General features: G+C 33.5%; 1 protein-coding gene across 1 annotated transcript in view; it reads right to left on the bottom strand.

The window, feature by feature from the left end:
* LOC123664387 overlaps nt 1-13,852 on the bottom strand; it is a 229,224-nt gene that overhangs the window by 182,027 nt on the left and 33,345 nt on the right. The window contains exons 6-7 of the mRNA XM_045598933.1: nt 10,663-10,787; nt 6,121-6,212 (exon numbers count right to left, since the gene is read on the bottom strand). Coding sequence (XP_045454889.1) covers nt 6,121-6,212; nt 10,663-10,787 — 217 coding nt within the window. The remainder of the gene's footprint in view (nt 1-6,120; nt 6,213-10,662; nt 10,788-13,852) is intronic.

Raw genomic sequence — 13,852 nt, 5'->3', positions numbered from 1 at the left:
GTAAATATTTAATTGGTATTCCCTTCACAATTGTGACTGACTGTTTAGCTTTTGAGATGACATTAAAGAAAAAAGACGTGGTAACCAGGGTTGCAAGATGGGTTTTACTGCTACAAGAATATGATTATAAGGTGGAACACCGAGCAGGTTCGAGGATGAGGCATGTCGATGCTTTAAGTAGAAGTCCATACATTGGAGTTATGGTGAATAGCATTCATAATCAACTAAAAGAAGCTCAAGACAGAGATGAAGGTTTAAAGGCTATTAAGGAAATTCTAAAAACAAGTACATACAAGGATTACTGGATGGAAAACAATATACTCTACAAAGGAAATCAACGTTTGATTGTTGTACCAAGAGATATGGAGAAGGAAATAATTGCGAAAATACATAACAATGGTCATTTTTCTATCAGAAAAATGAAAGATTTGATTAACAGGGATTATTTTATTTCAGATGTAGATAAGAAGCTAGATGACTATATGTTGACCTGCATACCTTGCATACTAGCATCAAGAAAGAATGGGAAACAGGAGGGATTCTTAAGCCCAATAGAGAAGGAATCATTACCACTCCAAACTTTACATCTTGATCATGTAGGTCCACTGACAGCAACACATAAGCAGTATAATTACATTCTGACAATTGTAGATGCCTTTACAAAATTTGTATGGTTATTTCCTACCAAGTCGACCACATCTAAAGAAACTTTATCAAAACTTTATATTTTACAGCAAATGTTTGGAAATCCAGATAGAATAATTACAGATAAGGGGACTGCATTCACCAGCAGTGAATTTAAGCAGTATTGTGAAGATGAGAATATATTGCATATAGAAGTTACAACGGGAGTGCCTCGTGGTAACGGACAGGTGGAGCGTATTCATCGTATCATAATACCAATGTTGACAAAGCTGTGTATTCAAGATCCAGGTTTATGGTATCAACATGTCAGTAAAGTACAGCGAGCACTCAATTGCACGTATCATAGAAGTATAAATACAACACCTTTTAAACTCTTGATTGGAAGAGACATGAAAAATAAAGAGGATATGGAGCTAGTAATTTTGTTACAACAAGAAGCCGCAGAAATTTATAATGATGATAGAGAACAATTAAGGATAAAGGCAAAGGAGCATATATTCAAAATTCAAGAGGAAAACAAAAAACAGTTTAATAAGAATAGAAGGGAGAGTAAGAAATATAACATAGGAGATATGGTGGCTATTAAGAGGACACAGTTCGGTCCAGGCATGAAATTAAAATCAAAATATTTGGGACCTTATCGGATAACTAAAGTAAAGGGGAATGATAGATATCATGTTGAAAAAGTAGATAGGTCAACAGAAGGTCCATATGTGACGTCTACCTGTGCTGAGTACATGAAGCAGTGGCCAGTTCCTTAAAGCTAGGTACATATATTGAATCACATCTAATTTCATTTTTTTTCGTTATTTTTTCAGTTGAGTTGTAGTATGAGCTCAGTTCAAATGGTTGTCCAAGGCATAGCGTCTTTAAGGTCAGAAATATGGTGCAGATTCTCAATGAACTATTTCCCCTTCATAATTTAATGTTTATTTCTAATAACTACTGTTGTGTGAATTGTAAAATTAATATATAGTGTTGAAAACTTTATATTTAGTAAGTTTAATAAAATAGTGTCTATCCATTCCATTGTACTATGTGAGAGATTAAAATTAGGAGATTGTGATGTATTAAAATTGTTGTATTTATTCAAAATTTGTTATTTTCAGCTAGTTTAAAATTAAAACTCTGTAAAAAGTAGTTGGTTGAGGGAAGTCTGGGGACAGACTTCAGCAGGATGACCGAAACTGTAGGATTTTTATTTTATATAATTAGATATTATTTAATTTAATTTAAGGTGATTATGTAATTAATACGATGTAATAAATTGTGTAAAATGGAACGATAAGGGAAACGGCTTGTGATTGGTCGAGAGCGGGGAGGCAGAGTTATGGCGGATTCGGTACGACGAAGTAAAGGTGATCAAGGTGTTCTTTTTTGTAATAAAGTTGTTAAGTGAGTTTACGCCTATTATTTCCATCCCCACATATGTATGTTTATGTATGTACTCGTATATGTAGTTTCATGCCTGTAATTATATCTATTTAAGTGTATGTATAGTTATACCGTACACGGACAATGCTGACCACAATTCATTCCTGATTCAATGCTGACCACAATTCTTCCGTGTACGGTGTGAGCGGCGCACTCATGCGAGCACTACAATCTCTTTATAGGGATTCTAGTGCTTGTGTGAGGATAAACGGGGCATACACTGAATGGTTTAATATCGAAAAAGGTGTTAGACAGGGATGTGTAGCGTCACCGTGGCTGTTTAACTTGTTCATGGACAATTGCTTGACAGAGTTAAAAGAGAATGAAAGTGGGTTGAGAATGGGTGAGTTACTCGTCAAATGTCTTCTCTATGCTGATGACCAAGTACTACTTGCGTCCTCGGCCGAGGAGTTGCAGGAGATGGTAACTGCTATGAGTGGAGCTTTTGTTAGAAAGGGAATGAAGATGAATGTAAAGAAGACGAAAGTGATGGTGTTTGAAAGAGATGAGGTAGTGACAGACTGTAATATCGTGATTGGAGATGAACAAATTGAACAGGTGAAAGAGTTTGTGTATCTGGGTTCGAAGTTTACAAGAGATGGAAAGTGTGAGAGTGATATTGAAAGAAGAGTGAATGCAGGAAACATGGTGAACGGAGCTTTGAACTCCTTTATGAGCAGTCGGAAGGTGTCTAAAAAGGCTCGTTTGGCTGTGCATGAGGGGGTGTTGCTTCCGACACTCATGTACGGAAGCGAAAGTTGGGTATGGCAGAAGAGACATGAAAGCAGAATAAATGCAGTTGAGATGAGAGCGTTAAGAAGTATGATAGGAGTTAAACTGAGTGACAGGATGAGAAATAGTGAGATAAAGAAACGGTGTGGTCTGAAAGAAGATGTAGTGACAAAAATTGAGAAAGGTATGCTGAGATGGTTTGGTCATGTCGAGAGAATGAATGAAGAACGACTGACGAAAAAAGTGTATAAGGCGAGTGTGAGTGGAAGTGTTGGAAGGGGTAGACCTAGGCGGACATTTCAAGACCAAATCGGGGACGTCTTGAAAAAAGGCCAGGTCAAGAGTACCCTAAACCGACGAGCATGTATGAAGGGAATAATGAAAGTGGATGAAGCGAAACAAGTATGTAAGGATCGTAGCAAGTGGAAAGAAGTGGTCTCTGCCTACCCCTACGGGAAAGAGGCGTGATTATATTATTATTATTATGTATAGTTATATAACTATATGTGTTTACATATATTATTTTAAGTACAATAATATATGTAATTTCTCTTTTTCTTAGGTTAAGCTCTAAAGGTTGTCTAGAAGAGCTCTAGCGATAAGACCGCTTTTTGTACATTCCTTTTTGTTATTATTATTATTATTTTTTCTTGCTTGTTTTTTTCTTTTATGTTACATGTATTGTTTTTGGTTGTACAATAAAGTATATTTGTATTGTATTGTATTGTGTTTTATAAAATATAACAAAACAGTTCACATGGCTTATGAATACGAGTGCTGGCCAGCACTATTTCGGAAATCCCGGACGTCTAGGAAAACGATGACTAGATGTCGTGAAGTACAGCATGAGAGTCAATGGTTTAACCAAGAATCATGTAAGCGATCGCGAAAAGTGGAGATGCGTTAGTTGAAAGGCAGACCTTGGCAATAAAAGCCGGGATTCAAAATGACAAGCAGAAGAAGTTACATGGCTTATTGAACTATGCAATAAGGTTACATTTTGAAGGTAATAAAAAAACAGACCAAGTGTAACTAATGCTTTAATATTTTAGGTACTGACTCGTAAATACAAATACAATAAATAATAAGGAAATGGAAAAAAGAATTCCGCCCCAATAAAAATATTACGCAAATATATTATAAGCCTAGCATTTACACGTATAAGCCGTTAAAATTAATTACGCCGAAACAGTCGACCACTTTTATTGATTACCACAACAAATAATATTTATTCATCGTCTACGCAGTTTCGTGTATTTTTCAGTTTTGCGTTTTAATTAATATTATCAGACATTTTATTGGTAAGGTTTTTTATTTTAGTATTTGAATATTTTCGTTCGCTATTTTCACTTCTTAATGAAACGAATTCCAATTCTTTTAAGTCTTTTCTTAATTAACTTTATATTCTTTCAAAATGTTCTATTTCGTAATTCTTTATTATTAAATAGTTTAGACTGAACTTTGATATGTAAATCATTATTGCTTTTTATATAATCAGATATATCTACTAGTTAACGGCTTTGAATAGGATTTTAAAAGTCATGAAATTAGACAACGATCTCTACTTCTACGTCTGTCAAATATGTGCTATTGTGCTATAATGTACTATTGTACATGAAAATAAATGTTACAATATTTCTAAATGTAATTATTAATAATAAACATTAACGTTTTAGGGTAATTAATATATTTACAACTGACATAGAGCCTCCCAAAGCTTTTCCACACTAACTCGTTTATAGATTATTCCTTCAAAAACATTTACTTTGAATTCAGAATACATCATTAATTGACTAGCCCGTTGGCGCAGTTTGCAGTAGCCCTGCTTTCCGCTCCGCGGGTTGTGGGTTCGATGCCCGCCTGAGTCTGAGTGTAATATTTGTATTTATATATTTATATATGTATTATTTCCATGTATAATTATAAAAATTTTTTTTAGCTATATCAGCCGGCTGATAACTATAACACAAGCATTAAATTGCTTACCTTAGGGACAGACGACTGTGTGAATGTTATAAGAGATATATATATATATATATACATAGTACGGACGGATTGCGCAGCAACATTGTATGTTTTATACAATCCGGAAAACCAATTATTTTGCGATTAGTCTGCTCTATTTGATAAGGTAAGAAAACAATCTACTTAATTCGAATAAGGTAAAGTTAATCTTTATCTATGTACCTATAAAAAATAAATCATTTTTTGCTTGGTCGAACCCAAACTGATTAATGGACCGTAGTGATTATTTAAATTTCATTTTTTTTTATGTTGGCTAGTCTATCTATGTAAATGTAGGTAGTATGTATATGTAGCGTGTATATATATATTGTAAGATGTTATGAATATTATTCGATTAGCTTTTTATTTAAAAAATTTATAACCAAAATGTAATTTTCACAAATTAACTTTAAAAACCCTACCATAATGATTGTAAAATGAAAATCGTTGAAATGTAACATACGATGGCACACTTAAAAGAATATGGAATTAAAAATAATTTTTGGCTTATTAGGTACTTAGACATTTATATATCGTATTATTTTAATTCACGCCATTATCCAACTCGATAGGACACTTATACCTAATACCTTATATATATACCAATACCTGTAGCTATCACTTTCGTGTACTTTGATTACACCCTTGTGGAGTGAACGTTTTCAAGTATTTGTTTAGGACCATTGTTTACACTTTTCACGTTTTCATAAATCGATCGGTCAAATAATCACGTGTTCTCAGTTTGCACGTGACTTTTTTTATCATAGACAAGTAATAGCGATGAAAGTGAAATATTCGTGGGGTCTTGGGGGTAATAGTATGGGATAAAAAACGTAAAACGTCAAAATGAATAAAAAAAAACTTTCTTATACAAATACAACCCGCGTTGGCGCAACGGTCACACCACAGGTTTGTTCCTGTTGCGCTGGCGGTTGCAGGTTCGATCGCCGCACACGACAAACATTTGTATTGGCCATACAGGTGTTTGCCGTGGTCTGGGTGTTTGTGCAGTCCTTGTGGGTCTCCCCACCGTGCCTCGGAGAGTACGTTAAGCCGGTCCCGGTTATTATCATGTACACATGTTATTGTAACAGCGTGGTGGACTGAGCTCTGATCCTTCTTCTACATGGGGAAAGAGGCCTATGCCCAGCAGTGGAATATTACAGGCTGAAGCAAACGAAACGAATTGGATAATTTTTTTTTGTGTTCGTTATAATCAGTTAGGTATAATTTATGGAAAAAAATATAGCAATTAGGTGTTTGAGGGTTCGGTTAGTATATAATATCTACAAATGTATGACATACCTCAACGATCCTATCGTTCACTTGGATCTTGCCACACAAGTCTGCGGAGCTCCCAGCGCTGATACTCTTCACGAATATACCGCTCAGTTCCTCTGGAAAAGACATAAGCTGCTTAAGCTTTCTTATCGGCAGAGCGTTTTATAGTACACTTTAATAGTAAAGTACGTACATAGTACATATCAATAGTACAGTAAACAGTTGGTGAAAGACTACTTCGGAGTTTCTTGCCAATTCTTCTCTGCAAAATCTACATTTCTAATCGGTGGTAGCTTCACTTTAACTTTAAGTGCATGGATGACCGAGCTTAAGCTTAGTTTACCTTTGTCTTACTTTTTCTTTGAAAGCTGTACAATGTTCATATTTATCTCTCTTAAAATTTCACAATCATATTAATTAATATTCTTGTATTATTATGGCAGTTTGTAAAGTATAATGATAAGGCGAGTAAAATATTAAGACATTTAACATAGACAGCAAAAAAACTATTCCACTGATCTTCCGTACAGAATACAATGTCACCAAAGTATTAGAATCATATCTAAATTTATTCTCAACTTAGAATTGTATACTAAAACGTACAACATATTAAAGAGAAAGTTGTTTAAACAATAATTATATAAATTTTTGAAGTTAGAGAGAAAAATAATGAGAGTCAATTATGCGCACCGTCACAAAAACAAACACCCTGAAGTTAGCTGGTCAACGAAGAAGTTAGCAACGTGAAGTTAGCTAGTCAATGAAGTATAACCTCATACGCGCGTACATAAGTACACACAAACTTTTTTAAAATATTTACAACAAATAGCGCCGTTACTTTATTACCACTATGTCTCTATATCTACTTCAAAAGCGCCGAGCCTATAGATACACATTTTGCCTAATATAGCAGTAACTGAATACGTCAATCACAAATAAACATTTCATTTCTATGTTATATTATTATTAATAATAATATAAGCAAAAATAGTATACAATTTCAAATGTAAGAAAAAATGTTAATAACAAACATTTCCAACTCAATGGAATATTGCAAAGAGTTGCAAAGAACACCCTCGAAGCTATTTATTCTTACGAATACAGAAGCTATTTATTCTTACGTAATATTCACAGGTTTTTATTATTTGGCCTACTTCGTTGTTTATTGTGTACTTTGGTAGCTGTTTTATGCTGCATCAATGCGAAAAAAGTTTTCATTAAAATCTTATTTTATGTTTACGAATATTTCAAAACCCCTGTACCAAGTACGTCAAGATGATTGAGGCGTAAATACATAGCTATTTTTTGGCGAGTGTGTTGTACCTTTGTTGCATGTATATAATTATTATTCTCTGTAATTCTAATAGAGCTATTGTAATAGCCAAAAATTCTATCTCGCTTCTAGAGGAAAGCCTTTAACACAGGAAAAAAAGAGAGATCAGAGGATATACATCATTGACATAATCTACAACTTTGCTGCTCTAATACTCATTTGTGCGAAATGTATGTATTTCCAAGCGTGACTATATTTTAGGATTTTGAAACTATATTATTTGAAATGTTCAATGCTATCTCGAATTCGAATTTATATGCTTTCGCTTACAATTTCACTGAACCACCTTGACCAAAAATTTCACTTGTTAATGGGTACCTACAACTATTTTCAATAATAAGATATTCACTCACCACTGAAAAATAAAGAAAAAGACAGAAATATACGTAATTCATACCAATTTTTCCGAGCTTGCTTTAATATTCTCGTCAGAACAAGAAAGCCTCATAACGTTGATATTCTCCAACTTACGTAATAAAAGGATGGTTGTAATCAAAGAAATTACAGTGCAAGGTGCCTTTCCGTCCATTACTTAAATAAATTAGACGTTGGTGCAAGGCTTGAGGTATACAGTTTATAGTTGTATATAAAAACGTTATAATAAAAAAAGATCATTCGCGCTATCTCAGGATTCCGAATCCTTTATTTATTTATTTTTTTTTTGTTGGAAAAGTAAGGCTGTATAATATGCTACATACATACGTATCCCATTACTTAATAAACACTCGCACTTATTTAATATCAAATGACATTAATATTATTTACTATACAGTTTAAATTTGCTTAGAAAATATTTGATTAACAATAATTAACAATAATAACTTATTCGAAACGATTTCTAATATAACCAGCTAAATATGGACAATTCCATGTAAAAAGGTCTTATATATTTTTCAAAAAAGTTATTGGCAAAATATTTTTTGTCCGCAGGACATTTTACACCTAATGCTATAACTAAAAAAAAAAAAAAAAAAATTCAAAAATAAATGTATGCAAAGAACTAAGTGTGTCAAAAATGAAATTCATATTACTAAATACAGTTTTGTATAAATAATGTTTAAAATCATTATAATATAGGTACTCATACAATATGTAACGTAATAATGAACGATTAATAAGTTACGAAAACATTTACTCACTCAGTTTCCTCTCTTTCTCCCTATCCCAAGCTCTGCTTCTTTTCTCATTCTTTTTCTGATATTCCATTACTGTTTCTATAAAAACTAAGCTGAAAACGCCACTCGATTTTATTTGGACCAAACGCTGAGACTTGATTAATTTCGTAAGTTTTTCCTACACTATCGCACTAACCGAAATATCTACCTTAATCAATTAGATCACGCGTTGTTTATTGTTCCGTCTTGAAAAAGTAAAGGCAATATCAATTACTTAATTACACTTTTACTACACAATTGATAGTTTTATCTTTTTACATTTATATTGATAGTTAATAATAATAATAATACACTTTATTGTACACCAAAACCTGAAATGATACATAGCAAAGAAAGAAAAATATTAACAATATATTCATTAGGTACAAAGGGCGGCCTTATCGCTAAAAAGCGATCTCTTCCAGGCAAACTCAGCCGGCCTAGCATGCATACAACGAGATATCTCTTGACGAGAGAGAGAGATAATGTCTTCATCGAGTATTTTCTCGATTACCCTAACATGCGCACTACGAGAGACAAAATTCTCTTCCGAAGACTTCGCCTTGTCGAGTAGAGAAACATTATCAACCATAATCACAACTGAATATCATTCTTATTTCTTATGTCGTAAAGTTGAATTTACAAGGTTATTGACCAATTTCAAACGAGTGACACATGTTTTATTTAACAATGTTCTCGGCCTTTTGGCTAACAATAAGATAAAAAGTGTATATCTAATTTAAAAAATCTAATATGGAAAATAAAACGGCGTAAGTAAATGAATTTAATTATATATGTAAAACAATATGCTCGTGTTGTGCTTTATATCTTGTCGCACATTAGATAATTGTAATTCTATCACGCAATTTTGTTTTGTTTTTTATTCTGAATGTTGTCTTGTCTTGTTGTACTAACCCAATATGGACTTATACTTTGGTCTGAAATAAAGTATTATTATTATTATTATTTAGAATAAGAAGCAACAGGGCGCAAATACGTTTTTTGTGTCATTATATGGCACACTTCACTCGACTTTTCGCATTTCCCGCTCTTCGTATACCGAAATTATATAATTATAATAGGGAAACGCCATGGTATACAAAAAATAGGCACCCGGTTTTATTTATTTTTTATTTATCGTCTTTCTCGTCGATAATATTGAAGACGAGAAGTTTCTCTTCCTAAAACGACAAAATTCGACAAAATTACGATGTCATGTTAGCTTCCGTAGAGATAAATATCACAGATCACTAAAATTTAATGATTATCTCTTCTTGACGTAACGAGAAGAGTATCGCGTGCACGCATGTTAGCTACTGTAGACATAGAGAGATAATACGAGAAAAGGGGTAGACAAAATTTTGTCGTGGCGCGCATGCTAGGCCTGCAGGGCAAAGGAAATGGTCTAGCGTCAGCATAGGTGTACGAGTTACAACAAATTTATAAATCGTTTTAAAACTGAGATTTTTTTATTGCTATGATGAAAAATATCTTTCACCAGTGTATAGTGCGTTCAATGAAAGGAGATACCAGACGTTAACAATGCCCATCATTTACTTGTAGCGATACTTGTAGCGACTTGTGGTACATTCAAGAATAACTAATTGCTCGTTTAGATAACGTAATTTTTTAAATAGTAATTATTATCAAAATATAAATTTAATTTATATTTTAAAAATTTGTGTAAGTAAAAAAGGTTGCTAAACCCTGCATAGGCGAATGACTTGACATTTGGTTTTTTACGTCTGGTATCTTATTTCGTTGAACGCACTATAGTAACATTTTAAAGTATTTAAATGTCATATAATTTGTTTCGTTGATATTTGCAACTTGATCGTTACGATTATTCATCGATAACTAATTTCATAACGTTATTCAGGCATACCCTTTCATAACAAAGTTATTTTATTTTATTTTTTATTTTAATTGAATCTGTATATCAAAAAGTAATTCTTAAAATTAATCAATTTCTCTTGTATCTATTTTTTTCTTTTTGAATTGAAAATAAGATTGATTTTCTGCCACTTCAATTTTCATGTTATTGTACTCTGTAACTCTTACTGATAATATTTAACTTACCTTGTTCGCAGACATAACCAGCCACAGTGATCCCGAGACCAAGGGCGGAATCCTTGTTAAGTTCCACTTCGTAGCTCAACGTTTCTGGTTCCCCCGTACCTCGAACCGCCATGTCTAATGGTAACCTGAATGGAAAATTTTACCAGAACTTTGACTTTTAAATAAACAAATAATTAAACTTTTAACTTTAGTTATCGAAACACATATTTATAAGTCTAGCGCATGTATCAGTAACTTTAACTACGACACCAACACCAACGTGTCGTCAGAAAATATAAAAATAATAATGCCGGCGCACACATGACAGCGAACTGTCGACGCTGAGTTGCGAGCAGCCGGGCTTAGTTAGAGAGACATGGAGCTAAAGGCACAGGACAAGAGCGGATGAAGACGTCTCACAAAGGCCCTCTGTACGATTGGGGTACCACAGGACAGCAACATTATAAATTCGCCATTTTTTCTCTGTCAGTAAGACATTTGTTTTCGCTTATTGAAAGGTCAGATTTTCCTATCTGAATAAAAATATAAAGAACTAGCTGTGCCTGCGGCTTCGCCCGCGTTGAAATAAGTGTGTCACAAAGTTTTGCCGGCAAGCTTCCAGTGAAAATCTCATCAAAATCGGCTTAGCCGTTCCGTAAACCTTCCTCTTGCCAATGGTGCAGCCCTCTCTACAATGGAGAAACCGCATGAAAATCCGTTCAGTAAATTTTGAGCGAATCGATCACATACACTTTTGGGGACTTTGTTTATACTAACTGCCCGCGATTACGTCCTCATGGTTATGAAGATATGTATTACTATTAAGATGTTTAACGCAAATTATTTTTTTATTTCAGTCACTTGAAATGCTTATCAAACTGAGTAACTTTTTAAAAGGCACAATTTAGTATAATTTAATAGTTATTTTTATAAAACCTCTCTATACACCACATTTTTGGTTTTATTTTCAGACTGTATATGTTTCATACAAACTATCAACCCCAATTAAACCCCCTTAGCGATGGAATATCGTAAAATCCGTTCTTAGCGGACGTCTACTAACTATAATCTACATCATACGTCTGCCAAACTTTATCTTTGTCCAACCTGGATGGATAGACCATCCAGCGGTTTTTGAGTTCTCGTGATGAGTGATCCCTTCTCTTCTATATATATAGATTACGATGCATTATTTGGACACCTCCTCACCATCTATAGAGCATATATTTTAAATTTCAAGTTTCTTACTTCAAAAATATAGGACTTTCATACAAAAGTCCAACTCCTGTTTTACCCCCTTAGGGGTCGATTTTCGTAAAATTAGTTCTTAGCGGATGTTTACGTCCTATAAGGAACCTACCTGCCAAATTTCAAGTTTGTAGCTGTTATAGTTTCGGAGATTTCGCGATGAGTGAGTCAGCATACCATCCCCCGTTTTAACCCCAAAAGGGAGTTAATTTCTAAAGATACATTATTTGGACACCTTTTCACCATCTATAGAGCTTACATTTTAAATTTCAAGTCTCTTACTTCAAAAACATAGGACTTTCATACAAACTTCCAACCCCCGTTTTACCCCCTTAGGGGTCGAGTTTCGTAAAATCCGTTCTTAGCGGATGCCTACGTCTTATAAGGAACCTACCTGCCAAATTTTAAGTTTGTAGGTGTTATAGTTTCGGAGATTTCGTGATGAATGAGTGACCTTTCGCTTTTATATATATTATATAGATTATAGATTATAGACTAGCTGCTGCCATTACGTAGCGTCCGATTGGTTAGGCCTTAGAAAAAGATATTTATGAATGGAAATACAGTTTGTATGTACGTATAAACGCTATTTTTATGTCCTACTAGCGGACTTAGCGATCTTAGTACTGTGATAAAAAAAATGTGAATATGTTCGTTTTGTTTACATTCTTACAACGTGAACTTTGTCCTGATTTTAACAAAACATAAGAAAAAGAGTTATCCGGTTCGGTATAGTCTATATTTTTATATTATATAGTTTTATTTATGCGCCTTTCTACATTTCGACAGTTCATTTTTGTGTAAATAGCCTGGTTGATTATCTTTATACTTGCTAAACTCCTCAAATCTATTCTCATTCTCCTGACATGCTTGGTAGACCTGTGTATTCATTCAGATTGGAAGAGAAAGTACATTATCTTTTTTATTGTTTGAATTAACTGCGGTTATAATTACTATGCTGCGCTTTAATGTTATCGAGAAATAAAATTATATTATAAGTATAAATTTCGGCACGGATTTTAAACTGAATTACGATTAGCGATTTTTTTCACAGAAATAACCATGTATTTCATCACTTATTTACGCTTCAAATATGAAATTTAGACGGGTTTTCCGTCAACGTGACATAGACACTGTGATGTAATATAATATTCTAAGGATATTACACACTAGACATCGAAACAACCGCATACAAATTACAAGTTAACCTATATATTTGTACTAGCTGCTGCCCGCGACGTCGTCTGCGTGAACGCTATAGAGCACCAAAAATACCTACGATTACACATTTTAAAATAACATTCATTTACCCGTTTCTTCTTTACATTTCATTTTTACAGAAAAATCTCATAGATGGCGCTGCTTTAAAATAGTCTTGTCTAATTATATTCATTTATCGCCTTAGTTACTTATATTGCGTGATTTTTATAGTGTGAAGCTATCTTATAGCATGGTTATTAACATAATAACAACAACATTCAAATATGCGTCGTTAGATTACACGTTGTTACAGAATGCGTTGAGGAAATAAAGGTTCACTGCTCGTTCCCGGTAGATGATAGCATGATAATATGTAGCCTATATGTTAACCCAACTTCTTAATAATATTCGTGCCAAATTTGAAGTAAATCCATGCGGTACTTTTTGAGTTTATCCCGGACATACATACAAACAGACAAACAGACAAAAATTCTAAAAACTATATTTTTGGCTTCGATATCGAGTGTAGATCACACCCCAAGTATTCTTTTAAAAAAAATATTCAATGTAGAGTTTTGATTTTCCTACCATTTTATTATATGTATAGATATATAGATGAGAACAATAACAAGCGTCACAAAACTAATAAGACAACAAAAAACCCGGTAAATAAAATATGACGACCCAGAATGTCTCAGTGACAGTGTAATTACACTAGGGACAAAAACTTAGATCTGCGTTTAAAGTTACGTGTGTTACGATC

Source organism: Melitaea cinxia, chromosome 22, assembly GCF_905220565.1.
Source record: "Melitaea cinxia chromosome 22, ilMelCinx1.1, whole genome shotgun sequence".
Taxonomy (NCBI): Eukaryota; Metazoa; Arthropoda; class Insecta; order Lepidoptera; family Nymphalidae; genus Melitaea; species Melitaea cinxia.
Note: the sequence above shows the minus strand (reverse complement) of the source record. Positions and strands in the feature narration are given on the sequence as shown.